The sequence below is a fragment of the Pelophylax lessonae genome (assembly GCF_965119305.1).
Source record: "Pelophylax lessonae genome assembly, chromosome: 8".
Classification (NCBI taxonomy): Eukaryota; Metazoa; Chordata; class Amphibia; order Anura; family Ranidae; genus Pelophylax; species Pelophylax lessonae.
Genome location: NC_138775.1, coordinates 21,463,910 through 21,481,711, shown reverse-complemented (window position 1 = coordinate 21,481,711; position 17,802 = coordinate 21,463,910). Strand labels below are relative to the sequence as shown.

At 44.2% G+C, this 17,802-nt stretch overlaps 1 protein-coding gene across 5 annotated transcripts in view; it reads left to right on the top strand.

Annotated features, from left to right (window-relative positions):
* The window catches only part of KLHDC8B (kelch domain containing 8B), a 298,070-nt gene extending 280,597 nt beyond the window's left edge, over window positions 1–17,473 (top strand). For all 5 annotated transcript variants that reach the window (XM_082265387.1, XM_082265385.1, XM_082265384.1 and 2 more), the window contains one exon: window positions 16,424–17,473. In XM_082265387.1, coding sequence (XP_082121513.1) covers window positions 16,424–16,620 — 197 coding nt within the window. In that variant the 3' untranslated portion in view covers window positions 16,621–17,473. The remainder of the gene's footprint in view (window positions 1–16,423) is intronic.
* The last annotated feature ends 329 nt before the right edge of the window (window positions 17,474–17,802 follow it).

Here is a 17,802-nt window from a genome sequence, read left to right as displayed (position 1 = left end):
AATTATAAGCGGGTGACCAGAGCACCCCACCTCCTTACATCAAATGTCAAGAGCCCCCCCCCCCTCTTACTTTATAGTGCACCCCACTTATCTTTTGCTACTACCAGGAAGCAGCTGGTAGGCAGAAAGTGCAGGGTCTGGAGAAGGACCAGGGAGGGCTGCCGGAGTCTGCTGAATGCTGAGACCAGGGGAGGTAGAGACGAGGGGGTGATGCGGCTACACAGAAAGGCACAGGATTTGTAGGAGGAGTTCTGTCCCCCTCTCTGCTGCAGACTGCTCTCACCGCTGTCAGTCTGCAGTCGTGTCTAGGAAGGTTACCCTGCAGTAGAGGGATCTAAAAGCGAGGTTTGAAGTGCATTGTGGAAGGAATGACGTCCATGGCGGTGCGGAAGACTGTCTATGTGTTCAGCTTTACTTTGCCTGCATACTTAGATGTGCCTGTTTTAACTATCAACCATGTGGGTTGCTAAATGTTGTACCTTCATTAAATGTAACCATATTGCTACACTTAGAGGCGTCTCTCTTCTCTTTTATACTCAGTTGTGACATGACGCTACTCGTATATCAAGACATTGCTTGTTCATCAAGTCAAAATGTATAAAAAAAATGTTGCTTGTCTTGCAAAACGCTCTCAAACCAAGTTACTCTCAATCCAAGGCTTTGCTGTACTAGTGTCTGAAGAAACAGTGCAATCCATCAAACAGTAAAAACTTATCAGTGGTTGACAGAAATGTTGACCTGTTCTCAAAAAGAGGGTTACAAGGGGACGATCCCTGTAGACAATGACCTGGTCTGTCATGTAGGTGCCCCGAACAGCAATCCCAGAGTGGGACAGCCTCCGGGGGAACCCCTTGTGGTACAGAAAACTGTCTAGTCTATATATGCAAAGGAAAGACAAAAATGAAAAGGGGAGCAGAGTAGAGAGAGAAGAAGAAGAAAAAAAAAGGGGAGGGGAAGGAGTAAGGGAGAGCCAGTCAGTTGCAGAGGACAAAATGCATTAGTTTCATCAACCATTGGGAACCACATCGATGAGAGCCTTCCCTTCCTTTGAGTAGATAAAAATCAGATGACCATTTTTAGGTATCTTGGAACCTGTTGTCTTCTCTGTCCAAAACATGTACCTAGAAATGTAAAGGAAAAATATTGCGCTAACCATAAAAATAAGCTGCTACACACAACAACTGCCAAAAAGATCGTGATACAAAAATATTATCCAAAAGTGCAGCGCTAATAAACATGAGTGTAAGTCCAAGAAAGAAAAATACATGTAAAAAGTGAATAATCATGAGTATAAAGTCCAGGGGAGGACTGGGCCAGGGGGCAGGGGGGCATTTGCCCCCTGGGCCACTCTGATGTCCTGTAAAAAGGCGGCACCGCTTCGTCTACAGACATGCCTAAAGGATTCCTGGTGAAGAGAAGTAAAAAGTCCTTGCCACCTACCTACTGAGTGCGGGCGGAAGACAAGGAAAGAGCGCAAGCCTTCCTCACCAACATAGATGGTGTAAACTGTGTCTGAGCAGAGGCCGGTTCCATGACCCCCTGGAGAATCTCGTCCCCTGGCCAGCCCCAACTGAACTGTCCCAGCTCCCCCCAATCGCCCCCTGCTGGCCCAGAGTACCTGGAGCAGGGCTTCAGCCTGGAATGGGAGTCAGGAGAAGAACGGATAGAGGGAGAGTGGGAGGGGGGCCGAGTCACTGCACCATGGGCCTCTGGTTTGTACTTGCCCCCTGGGCCGAAAGTTGCCAGTCTGCCCCTGGTCTAAACAGATAAGCATAAGTGTAAACCCAAGAAAGAAAATTACACGTAAAAAGTGAATAAACAATCCAGTTAATTCCAAATGCAATCCAAATGTGTATAAAGTAAACATGAGATCAATAATCCCCAGTGTGTAAGTGACATGACTGTCCAATGCAGTGGTGATCAAGTGCTCAATGGATCCCAACAACACCAACTGAAAAATGGAGATGTAGTTTGCTCACCAGAACCATAGGACTCAGAGTGCCATATAGCACCTGGGTCAAAACAGCTAGCTATGTTATAGAAAGGAGATCCGGCATACTCAGCAAGCCATGGATGTCCAAGTGGAGATTTAAAGCAAATAGATCACCCCAAAACCTCTCGATCAGCCAACCAATGGCGGATGGAACCAGAAAGGAGGAACAGAAGATAGTGTAATACTGCTAAAAAAATTTATTCAAAGGCCACGTTACTGAAAGCCTACTATTACATCCTTTCATGCTCCTTCCCATGAGATGTTTGTAAGTGTATTTTTATTTATTTGCTGAATAAAATTTTTTAGCAGTATTACACTATCTTCTGTTCCTCCTTTCTGGTTCCATCCAAACTACATCTCCATTTTTCAGTTGGTGTTGGGATCCATTGAGCACTTGATCACCACTGCATTGGACAGTCATGTCACTTACACACTGGGGATTATTGATCTCATGTTTACTTTAAACACATTTGGACTGCATTTTGACTTAACAGGGTTGTTTATTCACTTTTTACGTGTAATTTTCTTTCTTGTAACTTACAATTATGTTTATCTGTTTATACTCATGATTATTCACTTTTTACATGTATTTTTCTTTCTTGGACTTAGAGTCGGTTTACACTATGGCGACACGACTTCAGGGGCGACGCCGCGCACCGCGACCTTGGCGCGACTTGCACGGACTTCACATAATGGACTTCTGTCAAAAGTAGTACAGGAACCTTTTTCTAAGTCGGAGCGACTTGAGTCGCTCCTATTAGAACGGTTCCCGTAGCACAGAATGGACCGCGACTTTTCAGGCAACCAAGTCGCCTGACAAGTCGCGGTAGTGTGAACCGGCACTTACACTCATGTTTATTAGCGCTGCACTTTTGGATAATATTTTTGTGTCAAAACATGTACCTCACTGTCCAATAAAGAATGTCTCTTCTCCTGGTGCATATGTTGGAAAGCCAGGACAACTAGTTCACAATAGGTATGAAAAACCCCATTTACATCAAAGTGGAACAGCCATCCTTAAACAGGGATTGGGGCCTCCAGCTGTCAGGTCCTGGATCACCTGCTGGTGGCACCTTGGTTCCCTGGTTGGAGGGTTGTAATTCTAGTAACACCAGCGGGTGTCTGCCAGAGAATATTTAGGTACTCCCCTACTAAGAGCCTCTCACTCCAGTGTTTTACTTGCTGTCAGATAGTGATTTTGATCGTGCAACTGCCCTATTCCCTATACCCAGTACCCTGCTGCCTTTTACATGCTCCCTCTTATTCCTTATCCCACTTTTGGTACCCCCTTCCCATCTGCTCTCTGCACCTCCAGTTTTATGCTGCCTTTCCGTGTTCCCCTCTTTATATGTATTGTATATAGTTAGTTGTTAGTTAGGCTTTCTGTTTGTAGAACAGGCCATAGATTACGTGATTTTCTTTCCTGCAAAAAAAAATCACTTGATTCTCCCATGAACACATAATGGATTATGTAAATTGGACAATCAACATGTACATTATTATAGTTTTTGCTGATGGGATGAAGGTGACTGATTAACTTGTGTGGTTATAAAGGCTGGGATGGGTAATGTTGAGCCCATTCAACATTACAGAACAATTCTAGTTGATTGTGACTATCTAGCAGTGGCGGCTGGTGCATATGGGGCGCAGGGGCGCCGCCCCCCCTATCCATGCGTCCGGCCCCCCTAATCTACATGCAGGGCGCCGGACGCATGGAGTTCAATTGGGGCTTTTTTTTAGCCATGTGATTAGAGCCAGAGGTTCTCACAGGCTAAATAAAAGGGTGGGCTCGGGGCGCAGAGCACTGCGCCCCGAGCCCGTCCAGTTGTGTGACAATAGCGAATGAAAATTCCCTATTGTCACACGGATCCTCCTCCTGGTCAATCAGGAAGCAGGTTCTGAGACCCGATTGGCCAAAAGAAGAAGCCATGCCATTGGGCATGGAGGAGGAGGGAGGAGACGCAGAAGGCAGGAGGAAGAAGCCGCCGCCATCGCTGTCGTCGTCGCTGATGTCCAGGTAGGGTGAGTGATCCTGTCCTGTCCTGCTGTGGTCCAGGGGTGTGCGGCCTGGTGTGGTCCGGGGGTAGAGGTGTATGGTGCGGCCCGTCTGCCGCCCCCCCCCCCCCGGCCTATGGAGCACCAGCTGCCACTGCTATCTAGTACTAGCTATATCCTGACCTGGATAAATCAAACCCCTCAAAAACTTTATACTGTTTTAATGATTTTATTTCAAGTTGAGCAGCCCTCAAAAGCCTAAAAAAAGTTTTTAGAGTACATGGACCACTGGTTGTTCGCATGTGGAATAGAGTATGAAAAGATGTCACGGGAAGGAATGAGGAGGTGGATTGCTCAGTAGGCACTACAGAACAGTGACTATGGTAACAGATGATTAGGGAATTTGATAGGCTTCCCTGAAGAGATGTCTTTTCATGGAATGTTTGAACCATTTGATGTTTGAAAAAATCTGATAGAACAAGAAAAAAGCATTCCGGAGTAAAGTAACAGAAGATAAATATGCAAGGACTTGGTAACCAAAGAAGGATGACAGTAGTATCAGTGTGTTTACATAGCAGCCTGTACCTGTCAATTATAGGCTTATTTCCTGCTAGCTCTCGCTGCTGGTACTAATGCAGCGTAAAAGAATAAAGGGTAAGCCATGGATAGATAAACCTTTTTCTCTTCCAACCTGATCCTTTCTTTGAAAAATTATATTTATGGTATTTCCATGTTTTTAACTGCCATATACAGCGGGTATAGAAAAGGCACCCCCTTTAAAATAATCACATTTTGTTACTTTGCAGACTAAAATGAGGACAGACACAGTTTTTGTTTTGCTAAATCAATCGTTACAAGTCATAATAAATCATTCAATAAATAATATAGTGAAAAAAACATCCATAACTCATTAATATAAAAGTGGAGTGAAGAGTATCTTCAAAAAAATTCCTCCCACAAGTGTATGATTGGCATCACCCAAAGTGAAGATCCTCCACCAAGAGAAGATGGCCTCTTACCATAAAAAGGAGACCTGTAAAGGTCAATAGCGCCTGTGGTGTAACCCCACCAGGGCCTCTATTATCGAGGAGACACGGCAAACAAGACCTGGATCTGAACCCGGGATCTCTTCTGTGTTTGGGGGTAACTCCTCTTCCAGAGCACTTGGTATGCTGAACAGCTCCCTCTCTGATCTCTGAAGACATACTTGCATTACAGTATGTCTTGTTTGTCTTGAACCTTGAAGCCTTTGTTCCTCCCATGAACTTCCTATTAATGCCGTGCCTTTGCACTTCCTGTTTGACAGATTATTGTGCTCTCTCCAGCCAATTTCACGCTTTTGGCATTCCTGCTGCCATCTTTATCTTCGCTGCCACTCATTACCGACCTTTGGCTTGTTCCTCAACTATGCTTCTAGCTGATCCAAACGTGCAACTACTTGTTACTGACCCTTGGCCTGTTTACTGGCTACATTTCTGTTTGATCCCTACCCGCTATATCTGCTACTTGACCCCGCTCACCACCTGGTGGGCGATCCCGAGAACCTCAACCTGGTACTAACACACAGCAAAACCCATCTCCACCATCAGTAGCCCTGCTGAATACTGGTTAGTACTTGGACTCCTCGGGTGAGTCGGCCTCATCAGCCAGAGTGACTTGCATGTATACCTATCCTGCTGGTTGTTAGGGGTTTCTCTCCATTGCTATATCTACTGATCTCCAAGCCTGACCCGGACCGTGACACTGGACTTGAAATAGATTAGTAGCTATCAACATCTACCAATATGGATTTTTGCAGCAGGACCACAAGCTAATAAGTGATCAGATCGCTTAACACTAATCTCTTCCCATTTCCCAGGATTGCTGATTCATATGTTGGCATGATTGGAGTAGAGATTTCAGTAGCTGTACCTCTATTATGTATTTTGATTGCACAAATACAAGAGAGAAATCTCCCTAGTTGTAGCTAGCTTGCATGTTTGTGATTTGCCATTTCTATATAAAAAAAAGGATATGAAATTCTTACTATTTCCCTTATGCTGTTCAGTTCCTAGCTAAGCATATGTAAAATTAAACCAAGCTACTAATATCTTTAGAATTCCTACTGGTATCTAATAGGACTGTTGATGATGATGATGATTTTATGAGAACAACACATTGGGTAATCGATTGGGTAAGGAAAGGTGGGGGGGGGGGGGTGAGGTTCTGCCATTGAAAAAAATGTTAAAGTATATGTTAAGCCCAAATTTTTTTTTTTAGTTAGCGTATGGACGTCGTTTTGATGCCTCTGCCCTGCTGCAGAGAGAGTTCCGATTATGTTCTATCCTAGAGATAGTATAGGAAATAAGAGGGAATCTTTCCAAAGTCAACATCTCAAGTCAAGTATCTCCATCACCCTCATATCTTGCACTGGTGACAACTCAACATCTTTGGCTGTCTCCTACTTTTCTTTCCCAGTTGCAATAATCATCAGAACAGATAGAGAAGGTAAAAGGTAAGTTTTGGATAGAAAAAAATAAGGCATAAGGCAGGTTATTTTTTGCTGCCTCTGTCCCTCTAAAGAGAGATTGCCCTTAATTTCCTATTCTGAAGATGCAACAGAAACTGAAAGGAAATCTGTCAGAATCTGAATCACCTGCTGGTGGCACTGTGCTTACCAGAGTGGGAGGTTGCAGTTTCAGTACCCACCAGCGGGTGTCTCCTAGCAGCCAGTAGTCTCAATTATCAGTCTCCACCTGTTGCTGGTTTCTGGAAGGGTATTTAGGTCCTCCCCTTTGGTGCTTCCCGCTTCAGTTTTTTGCTGCTGTAATTCTGATTTTGTGCCTGCCCTGTACCTTTTACCCGCTATCCTTCTGCCTTATACCTGCTCTTCTTTGTTCCTACCCAAAGTTTTGGTTCTCCCTTCCCATCTGATACCTGCAACTCCAGTTGCTCTGCTTTTCTCTGTTCCCCATAATGTATATAATATATTGTATTTAGTTAGCTGTTAGTTAGGTTCCCTTGTTTTTTTAGACAGATATTCTGTGGGATTTTGTTCACTTTACTTTTATGTTTGCTGTGTGATGTTGTTTTGATGGTTTTTGTTTTACTGTAAATAAATACCATTTAAAGTGGTTCTAAAGTCAGTTTTTTTTTTATCCTAATGCAGTCTATTCAATAAGATAAAAAACCTTCAGTGTGAGCAGCCCCCTTCAGCCCTCTTAATTCTTACCTGATCCCCATCTTGATCCAGCGATGGTACATGGGAGTTTCAGCTGTCTGGGACTCCCTTCCTCATTGGCTGAGACAGCAGCGGGGCGGCATTGGCTCCCGCTGCTGTGAATAAAAAGTCAGCCAATGATGAGAGAGAGGGGCAGGGCCGAGCCACGGGTCCATGTCTGAATAGACACACACAGCAGCAGCTGCTTGCTGTGGGGGGCACTCGGCAGGAGCGCCAGCGAGGGACCTGAGATAGCAGGATCGGGGCTGCTCTGTACAAAACCATTACACAGAGCAGGTGTTTATGACAAGTTTGTTATTTTTAAATGAAAAAAACTAGACTTGAGTATCACCTTAAATATATATTGTCTGGTCTCCGTTTTCTTATGTAGCTTCGCAGATCTGGTCATTTCTGCCACTAAATCCTGACATAAAACTGATGCAAAGGGGAGAATCTAAATACTCTCCCAGCAACCAGCAACAGGTAGAGACTGCTGGCTGCTGGGGGACACCTTCTGGTGGACACTGGAACTGCAACCTCTGCTTTAGAAAGCAAAGTGTCACAAGCTGGTGATTCAGATCCTGACAAAATATCTCCTGTTTAATGGAATTTGCCATCTAAAGCTGGCCATATAGTAGTAGTTTTTTTCGAACCAATGTTTGAAAGAACATTAATATGAAAAAATGTACAAATAAATCTCAGTACATTCAATGACCTGACGAATGACGTTTGAAAGTACTTTCAAATTTTGTTTGCTTTTAACATCAATTTTGGAATGGACTTTCCAGAACAGTAACCACATACACATAAATTAGAAATTAGTTTGAGTAGAATTTTCCATCCTGCTCCCTAAAAAATGTTCTATAAAGAAAATTGGTTGGGCGCTTCTGCTGGGAAACAGTCCTCAAAATTGATGTTAATGGGGGGAAAAGGAAAAGGGAATGGGTGGACTTCCAGTACCATGCAAATTCACCACGCTAGCACTGAAGACAGCTCTTTAAATTGGTAAAAGCAACTCCAACTGTTTAGGCAAAGAAATGAAAAAGGCGCCTCTAAGTGCAGCTTGTAAAACTTTATTGCACACACAAGAATCATACACTTACAGGATAAATGAATAGTAGCATCATGGCTCGGGGGTCTCTTCCCGATCTCTTCAGATCGATCTGATGAACGAGCACTACTGCGCATGCTCCGAAACACATTACCGCCCCCCTGACGCATGCCTCGCCCGTGGACGCCCAGTGCGGCAGTGAGGCATGCGTTTCACGATAGCCTTGGACTGATTCACTTTTCCTGATTGGGCTCCTCCATCTTCCTCATCTCCTTGCTGCTGGACGGTCTTAGGAGGAATGAGCTGCAGGATCGGGAAGAGACCCCGAACCATGACGTTACTATTAATTTATCCTGTGTATAAGTGTGTGATTCTCGTGTATGCAATAAAGTATCACAAGCTGCACTTAGAGGCACCTTTTTCTTTTCTTAAAAAATGTTTTTGTCACTGCGGTCGTTTAAAGGAATGTCAGATGACCTCAACAGCATGGAACGAATATTCATTAAAAAAATAAATAAAATTCTCACAAATTACTAGTAGAAGGCCAGATTTGTAGGGTTGTCACAGGAACTGACATCCCCATTAAAACATTTACTTTCTCTGCTTTGGTGACAACTCTAAATTTTTGGAATTCCCCTCCTTTTCTGTCTCGGTGACAATGATCATGAAGACAAATAGAGAGGGTGAATGGTGATTTATTAGCTGCTCCAGAGAATACAGAGATAAGTATTTGTTGCTTCTATTGAGCTTCTTGTTTTGATACTTTGTTCCATTTTTTTTCATTCTTTGTATTAATTAGAATGGATTTTCTATCTGCGTAGATGGAAATAATGGAAGCTGTTTGCACAGGTGTTCCGAAAAAAGGTCATTTATCACTTGCTATAGCTAAAAAGGATTTTTTTTTTGTATGATGAAGAAAAATAATGACTTGCAGGAAACTGGTCAGGGGTATAAAGAAAACGAATTTCCTGCCATTTCTGGGAAATCAATTTATCTGGTGCAGACTTTGATTGTGACGACAAGTCGAAGATGCTTAGAGGGAAGTCAGACAAAGTGGAATTACTGTCTGAAGTAAGTATCCAGCCAAGAATCACCGGGGAGCAACAGGAGAGGTCACAGTAGATGAAGCCAGTCTACGGCGACTGATTGTTGAGAGAGAAATCAGGATCAGGCTTCTGTTTCAGTTTATTTATTTATATAGAGAGATATAAGTAAGCCCCAGCAGCGAATATAGACAGCAGAATTTAAAGCTGAACCCTGTACACATTTAAATGTATTCTTTAACATTTAAATATACAGTATCTCACAAAAGTGAGTACACCCCTCACATTTTTGTAAATATTTTATTATATCTTTTCATGTGACAACACTGAAGAAATGACACTTTGCTACAATGTAAAGTAGTGAGTGTACAGCTTGTATAACAGTGTAAATTTGCTGTCCCCCTCAAAATAACTCAACACACAGCCATTAATGTCTAAACCGCTGGCAAAAAAAGTGAGTACACCCCTAAGTAAAAATGTCCAAATTGGGCCCATTTCCCTACCCAATGTCATGTGACTTGTCAGTGTTACAAGGTCACAGGTGTCAATGGGGAGCAGGCGTGTTAAATTTGGTGTTATCGCTCTCACTCTCTCATACTGGTCACTAGAAGTTTAACATGGCACCTCATGGCAAAGAACTCTCTGAGGATCTGAAAAAATAATTGTTGCTCTACCTAAAGATGGCCTAGGCCAGTGATGGCGAACCTTGGCACCACAGATGTTTTGGAACTACATTTCCCATGATGCTCAACTACACTGCAGAGTGCATGAGCATCATGGGAAGTGTAGTTCCAAAACATCTGGGGTGCCAAGGTTCGCCATCACTGGCCTAGGCTATAAGAAGATTGCCAAGACCTGAAACTGAGCTGCAGCACAGTGGCCAAGACCATACAACAGTTTAACAGGACAGGTTCCACTCAGAACAGGCCTCGCCATGGGCGACCAAAGAAGTTGAGTGTACATGCTCAACATCATACCCAGAGGTTGTCTTTGGGAAATAGATGTATGAATTCTGCTAGCATTGCTGCAGAGGTTGAAGGTGTGGGGGGTCAGCCTGTCAGTGCTCAGACCATACACCGCACACTGTATAAAATTGGTCTGCATGGCTGTCATCCCAGAAGGGAGCCTCTTCTAAAGATGATGCACAAGAAGCCGGCAAACAGTTTGCTGAAGACAAGCAGACTAAGGACATGGATTACTGGAACCATGTCCTGTGGTCTGATGAGACCAAGATAAACGTATTTGGTTCAGATGGTGTCAAGTGTGTGTGGCGGCAACCAGGTGAGGAGTACAAAGACAAGTGTGTCTTGCCTACAGTCAAGCATGGTGGTGGGAGTGTCATGGTCTGGGGCTGCACGAGTGCTGCTGGTACTGGGGAGCTACAGATCATTGAGGGAACCATGAATGCCAGCCTGTACTGTGACATACTGAAGCAGAGCATGATCCCCCTCAGTTTGGAGACTGGGCCGCAGGGCAGTATTCCAACATGATAACCACCCCCAAACACACCTCCAAGACGACCAATGCCTTGCTAAAGAAGCTGAGGGTAAAGGTGATGGACCGACCAAACATGGCTTCAGACCTAAACCCTATTGAGCATCTGTGGGGCATCCTCAAATGGAAGGTGGAGGAGTGCAAAGTCTCTAACATCCACCAATTCCGTGATGTCGTCATGGAGGAGTGGAAGAGGACTCCAGTGGCAATCTGTGAAGCTCTGGTTAACTCCATGCCCAAGAGGGTTAAGGCAGTGCTGGAAAATAATGGTGGCCACACAAAATATTGACACTTTGGGCCCAATTTGGACAGTGTCACTTAGGGGTGTACTCACTTTTGTTGCCAGCGGTTTAGACATTAGTGGCTGTGAGTTATTTTGAGGGGACAGCAAATGTACACTGTTATACAAGCTGTACACTCACTACTTTACATTGTAGCAAAGTGTAATTTCTTCAGTGTTGTCACATGAAAAGACGTAATAAAATATTTATAAAAATGTGAGGGGTGTACTCACTTTTATGAGATACTGTATATTGATCAGCCATAACTTTATGACCACTGACTGATTACGTGAATAACACTGATTATCTTGCTACAATAATATCTGAAAGTGGATGGGATATATGAGGCAGCAAGTGAACATGTTGTCCCTGAAGTTGATGTGTTGAAAGCAGAAACATCACAGTTTGTTGTGTATGGAGCTGTGTAGCTGCAGACAGTTCAGGATGCTCATGCTGACCCGTGTCCACAGCCAAAAGCTCCTACAATGGTCACGTGAGCATCAGAACTGGACCACAGAGCAATGGAATAAGGTGGCTTGGTCTGATGAATCACATTTTCTTTTGCATCATGGGAATGGCCAGGTGTGTGTGGGTCACTTACCTGGGGAAGAGATGACAACAGGATGAAGTATGGGAAGAAGACAAGCCGGTAGTGAGGCAGTGAGATGTTTTAGGCAATGTTCTGCTGGGAAAACTTGGCTCCTGCCATTCATGTGGATGTGACACATACCACCTACCTAACCATATTTGCTGACCAAGTACACGCCTTCATGGAAACAGTATTCCCGGATGACAGTGGACTCTTACAGAAGAAAAATATGCTCTGCCACACTGCAAAAATGGTTCAAGAAGGGTTTGAGGAACACAACAAGGAGTTTGAGGTTTTGACATGGCCTCCAAATTCTGCAGATCTCAATCCATGCGAGCATTTGTGGGATCTGCTGGAAAAATAAGTCTGATCCATGGAAGCCCCACCTCCTAACCTACAGGACTTAAAGGATCTGCTACTAATGCATTGGGGCCGGAGACCACGGGACACCTTCAGAGGTCTTGTGGAGTCCATTCGTCGATGGATTATGGTGAGTGGTCATATATTATGGCTGATCGGTGTATACCCTAAACTGACAAGGAAAGTGGGGACCCCTAGTGGAAACTATGCAGATCACAGCCCAGACCCAATATGGAGCTGTGACAGGCTCTACATGGAGCCTGTCCATCAGCAAATGGCCACACTCAGCCCTGCTCACTGCTTTCTGTATTGGCTTCATTTGCCTAAACCACATGTGTCAAACACAAGGCCCGCGGGCCGAATCCAGCCCTCCAGGCCATTTCATGTGGCCCTTGCACCTCTCCTGCAACTGTGGCTCCCCTCTAATTTCCGCTTTTACCTTGTCTCGGCAGTCGGCAGCAGAGAGGAGGATAGAACTCCTCCACCAGTTCCTGCTCTCCTCTGTGCAGCCACAAAGAGGCTCGTCTCTGCCCCCAACTTCCCCTCCAGCCTTGGTCTAAGCAGTCGGCAACAGAGAGGAGGATAGAACTCCTCCGCCAGATTTTGCGCTTCTCTGTGCAGCCACAAAGAGGCTCATCTCTGCCCCCAACTTCCCCTCCAGCCTTGGTCTCAGCAGTCGGCAGCAGAGAGGAGAACAGGATTACTCCTAAAGATCCTGTGCTTCTCCATGTAGCCGCAGAGAGGCTCGTCTCAGCCCCCCTCCCCGGTTTAGCCGTCAGCACCAGAGAGGAGGACAGAACTTCTCCTAGAGATCCTGTGCCTCTCTGTGCAGCCGCAGCACCACCTCGCACCTCGTCTCCTCTTCCCCTGGTTTCAACATTCAGCAGACTGCGGACGCTGGCTCCAGACCCTGAACTTTTTACATCCCAGCTCCACTCCAGCTTCATTCCGGCAGCAGCACAAGGCAATGGGGTGCATTGTTATGTAAGGGAGGGTGGGGGACTCCTGACTTCGGATTGTGGGGGGCTTGCTCTGGATATCTAGTCTTACAGATACAACGGGCCCTTTGAGGGCAACCATATTGCGGATGCAGCCTTCTGATGAGTTTGACACCCCTGGCCTAAACCATCCCCCTGTGAGCTGCAGTGCCTGGGAGGGAGAGCGTGTGAGACACAAATGAAGAAGGACTTGGATTAGTCAGGGAAATAAAAGAAGCATTTCTTTTTCTTTTAAGAAACTTGTGCATCACATAGCAGCTGGATATTGGGCTTGCTTGGACTGTCACACAGGAGCCTTTGGTTGTACTTCAATGAGAACCTCCATGACGCCCCAGTTTTTACATGGAGGTTAGCATTGTTGGTGAGAGGGCAGCTTGAATCTTGAAGAGATATGGAGTGAAAGGTGACTATGTGATCTGTTGCGCCAAAGATAAAAAACCGCCAGAGGGAAAATATATTATAGATCAATAAAACTCCAATCCCGCTACTTGTAAACACTCTTCAGCGAGATAAAAAGACGGGAACGGCTGATTTGTACCAGTAATGTGTAATTACAATAGCCCAGGAGCTGCAGAAGGCGTACTAAGACCGCGTTGACGAAGTGTTCCGAGCAGAAAATACATGACTAAGATGAGATTATTAAATAAGTAGAGCTAGCCCTATGGATTTCCATAGCAACAGTCATTGTCTAGGAAGTCGCACGGAGGCTTAGCCACCGCGTTGCCACCCAAAGAGAGCGGATTCTTTATTTCTACTGCGAAAAACCTGACCTTCTTCTACAATACAAACCTCTCCCAGAGCGAGAATAAAATAAACTTGGTTTAGGTCACAATGTCAGTCAACAAATGTAGGATTAAGTATATTTAAGTATATTTTTCGGGACTGGGTGTTTTAAGCTCAACCTCCAACAAGAAGTCAAAAAGAATTTAAATCCTAATTGGATAACATTTTGTTTTTCTAGCAATGAGTAATACAAACAATTGCCATTTTTTCCCATACAATACTTTATTCCCTGTTTTTTGCATTTCAATACTGCTGATCTCATGCAGCCATTTTTCAGCCACTTTCTGTCTTCATGCACTCGCTCCAATATCAACTGCACATCATTGACAAAGAAGAAGGAGGGCGCCAACTAAGTGTAGCATTTATAACAATTACATTTTTTTTAATTGCAATTAGAAACTCACTGGGAGGTGTGTAAAAAGAATGGGAAGGAAAGGAAATAGAGAGGAGAAGAGAAGAGGAGGGAGTTGAGAATAAGATCAAATAAAAGGGAGAATTGGGGGGGGGGGGGGGCGGTATTTGTTATACTCATTTAAGAATGAACGGTTTTATATGTGGGTTTTGTATTATGTCTGAAATTTGAATTCTGATTATAGAATATAAGTTGTATAACTTGAATAACTAATAAAATTTATATAATAAAAAAAGAAACCGACTGGGTAGACAAATCACAGGAATATCTCCACAAGAACGGCGCACTGATGTCTCCTACTCTTGGTGCAGCCTCCAGGCTCTGTGTGGGATGCTCAGGGTGGCTGGAAACCAATTACAGAAGTGCTGATAACCATGCTGGAGTGCACAGGGGCGTAAATGAGGAAGTGACGTAACGTGGGTTGTCCTGTGGGTGTGGCTATTTGTTTCGGAGCCTCCTCCGCCTTTATTGGTTGGGCTTAGATCTACTTTGAAGGTAACCTTTCCTGAAAGACACATTGTTGATTTTCAGATCTGCAAATGCTGGTTGCTTGGCTGTCATGCTTATCCTCTTACTTCAACATTTTAAGTCACTAGCTGTCACGGTCTGGAGTTAGGCTCGTAGGCCAGTAGCTATAGCAGTGGAGCAGCACCTACCGACAAGTAGGACAGGTATACAAGCAGGTCACCCTGGCTAATAACAAAGGTTCACCTGAGGTGTGGGGTCTAAGTACTAATCAGTATTCACCAGAGCTCCTGATGGTGCAGACGGGTTTTGCTGCGTGTTAGTACCAGGTTGTGGTCCTCAGGATCGCCCTACCAGGAGGCGAGCAAGCTGGGGTCCAGTAGCAAATAAGTAGTATTTATAAGTACGTAGGGATCACGCAGAGGCGTAGTCATTAAACAAGCTAAAGGTCAGTAATGAATGGTTGCAGGTTGAGATTATGAATCTAGCAAAGGTGCGGATGGCAGCAGGAGAGACAAAAGCGAGATATTGGCTGGAGAGAGCACAATAATCTGGCAAACAGGGACATGGCTTAAATCAGGAAGTTCGTGGGAGGAACAAAGAGTTCAAGACAAACAAGGTTCAAGGCAGGATCATTCAAGGAACTGTTCAGGGAACTGTCCAGCATTCCTGGTGGTTAAGCAACAAGAGTCATTGCCAGACACAGCTGAGGTCCCAGCTTCAAGTCTAGACCCTGACACTAGCCCAAAACAGATAGGGACATACAAATTGGCTGACTTTCCTGATCAACATATTTGTTAGCAACAGTGACTATCTTAAGCTTAATCGGATCCTCTCTTTCACAGGAGGATGGGAGAAAACAGAAGGTGGAAACACCACACACCGGAGCCCAGCCACTATACAGAAAGGTGAAAATATGGCTTCAGACTAAGCTCATCCTGACTACACTCTTCAGATATGTTTCGTCCCACCCATGGGACTTAATTATAGAGATCTCTACTATAACACCCGACCCAAACATGTCAGGAGGAGCTTAGGAGCCATATCTTTACCTTTCTGTATATTGTCTGGGCTCCGGTGTGCATAATTTCCCCTTCTGTCCTCTGAGTGGCTTCTGCTAGCCTAGATGGGCTTGTTTTAATGCCAGCAACTGTTCTTTGGACTGCAGTGGGGGGGGGGGGTGCTATAAGCAGTGCTCTAAGTTTTTTGCATAGGGTGGCAATCTCCTGTACAGGCAGAACCAGGATGTAGTTCAAATGAAAGAGCAAAAATTGAATTAGGGCAGGCTGCTGAAAGACAAACTTGGTTGGGTTCAAGACACATATCGAGTTAATATCAACATAAAGACAAGTAACAAAAGTGAAAATGTCTTATTTATGAAGGTTTTAGATTTTCTTCACCAGGGCGGTAATAAGAAACATTTTCTGAAATACAATGAGCATACTGTATGCAGATGATAGGTCCAGTTTAATGTCTAAAACAAATGCACCAACTTCACGATCGGTGGTGCCCTTGACCCAGAACAAGCTCTGAAGTTTCAATGGCATCAACTACAAATTTGTTTTGGGTCAGGGACTTCACTGGTGGTAAAAAGAAGTTGAAGCATTGGATGAATAAGACTAAAAAATGTGCATGCTGCCGAGGGTTAGTATAAGGCAGAGGTATTTCTCCTTGTGATAAGGTACCTTTAAATTCCACATATCCACAATAATTTCACAAATTTTACATTTTGATCTTGTTCCATCTTGTTCCAATTGCAGGCAATCAGACTTCTCCGTTGAACTCTGTAGAAGGCTTTAACACAGTAAAGAAGAGATGGGAAGCTTTGCCATCTATGCCAACCGGGCGATGTTCCTGCTCGAGTCTTCAATCCAATAACATGCTGTTTGTGATTGGCGGTGTGGCACAGGGACCCAGCAGTTCTGTGGAAGCTCTTTGTGTCTTGGAGGAAGCTTGAAAAAAGAACCTTTTTATTGACGAAGCCAACATTGTTGGTGGTGGTAAAAGTGCCTGAACATCTCCAGTTATGTGAAACACAGACCCAAAATCAATGGATCGTTAAGGGTTATCCGCAGCACTACAGAGTAACAGCGCTAGCTTAAAATAGAAGGCAGCTTGGATGGATGGCAGCAGGATGTCCACAAAGACGGAAGATGTTTGTTTGCAGAACAATGGACACAAACACTATCTGGTCCAGTGCTGAAAATCAACAGTAGATTTTAGCCTAGTTAGAAACAAAGAGTTGTTTTAGCTGTGTAACAAAAAAATATAAAAAAAGACTTACTAATGTGGAAGGTTATACAAACATATGTCTCCTGTTACCAAAAAAAAAGGTAGTTGAAAGTAATATTTACTTGTATGGTTGACAATCGAAGACTTTTGTTTAAACAAAATGGCCATTTTACTTAAAGCCTAGTATGACCTTTCCATCAAGGCTGACACTGTTGGGTCTATGTTGGGTTGGGTATCTGTGGCTCTAACAGCCAGAAAAGAAAGTAGTCCAGAATGATGGTGGACTTGCCCATAGTGGACAATCATCGTAAATCTTCTCTGGGAAAATGAAATAAGGAATCGGACTGGTCACTGTGGGCAAGTACCCCAATTCTACGGGTAACAGTCTCAGATACTGAAAGTGTTGCCTTTTTGAAGAGTCAATAATTTTTGTTGTTTTTTTTTTTTTATGTATACTCATGCATTGGAAGTATCACATTTTCTTAAAGTCATGGAGGAACAGTCATGTTTATGAAATTTTCCCAGTGCAGACACAGCATTCCATAGACACAGACTTTTTCCTTACACAGAGTTGTATCTACAATTCCTCAGGTGGTCATCTACTAGCAGATTATACTAATAGTAGATACTTAAAGAGCCTCCAAATCATAAGGTAATGGGTAAGTAATACATACAGGGGTTGATTTACTAAATGCAAATAGACTGTACACTTTGCAAGTGTAGTCATACTCTGCAAGGGCAGCGGCGTCACTATGGGGGTGCCAGACTGCACCCGGGTGACACCCACCAGAGGGGTCACACTATCAAGTAGGACGTGATATCCCACCGTGATGGTGTCTACCCCATCTGTGATGAAGCAGTAGAGGGGGAAGGAGCCGCTCAGGTGTGTGTTCCAAAACCTGATGCA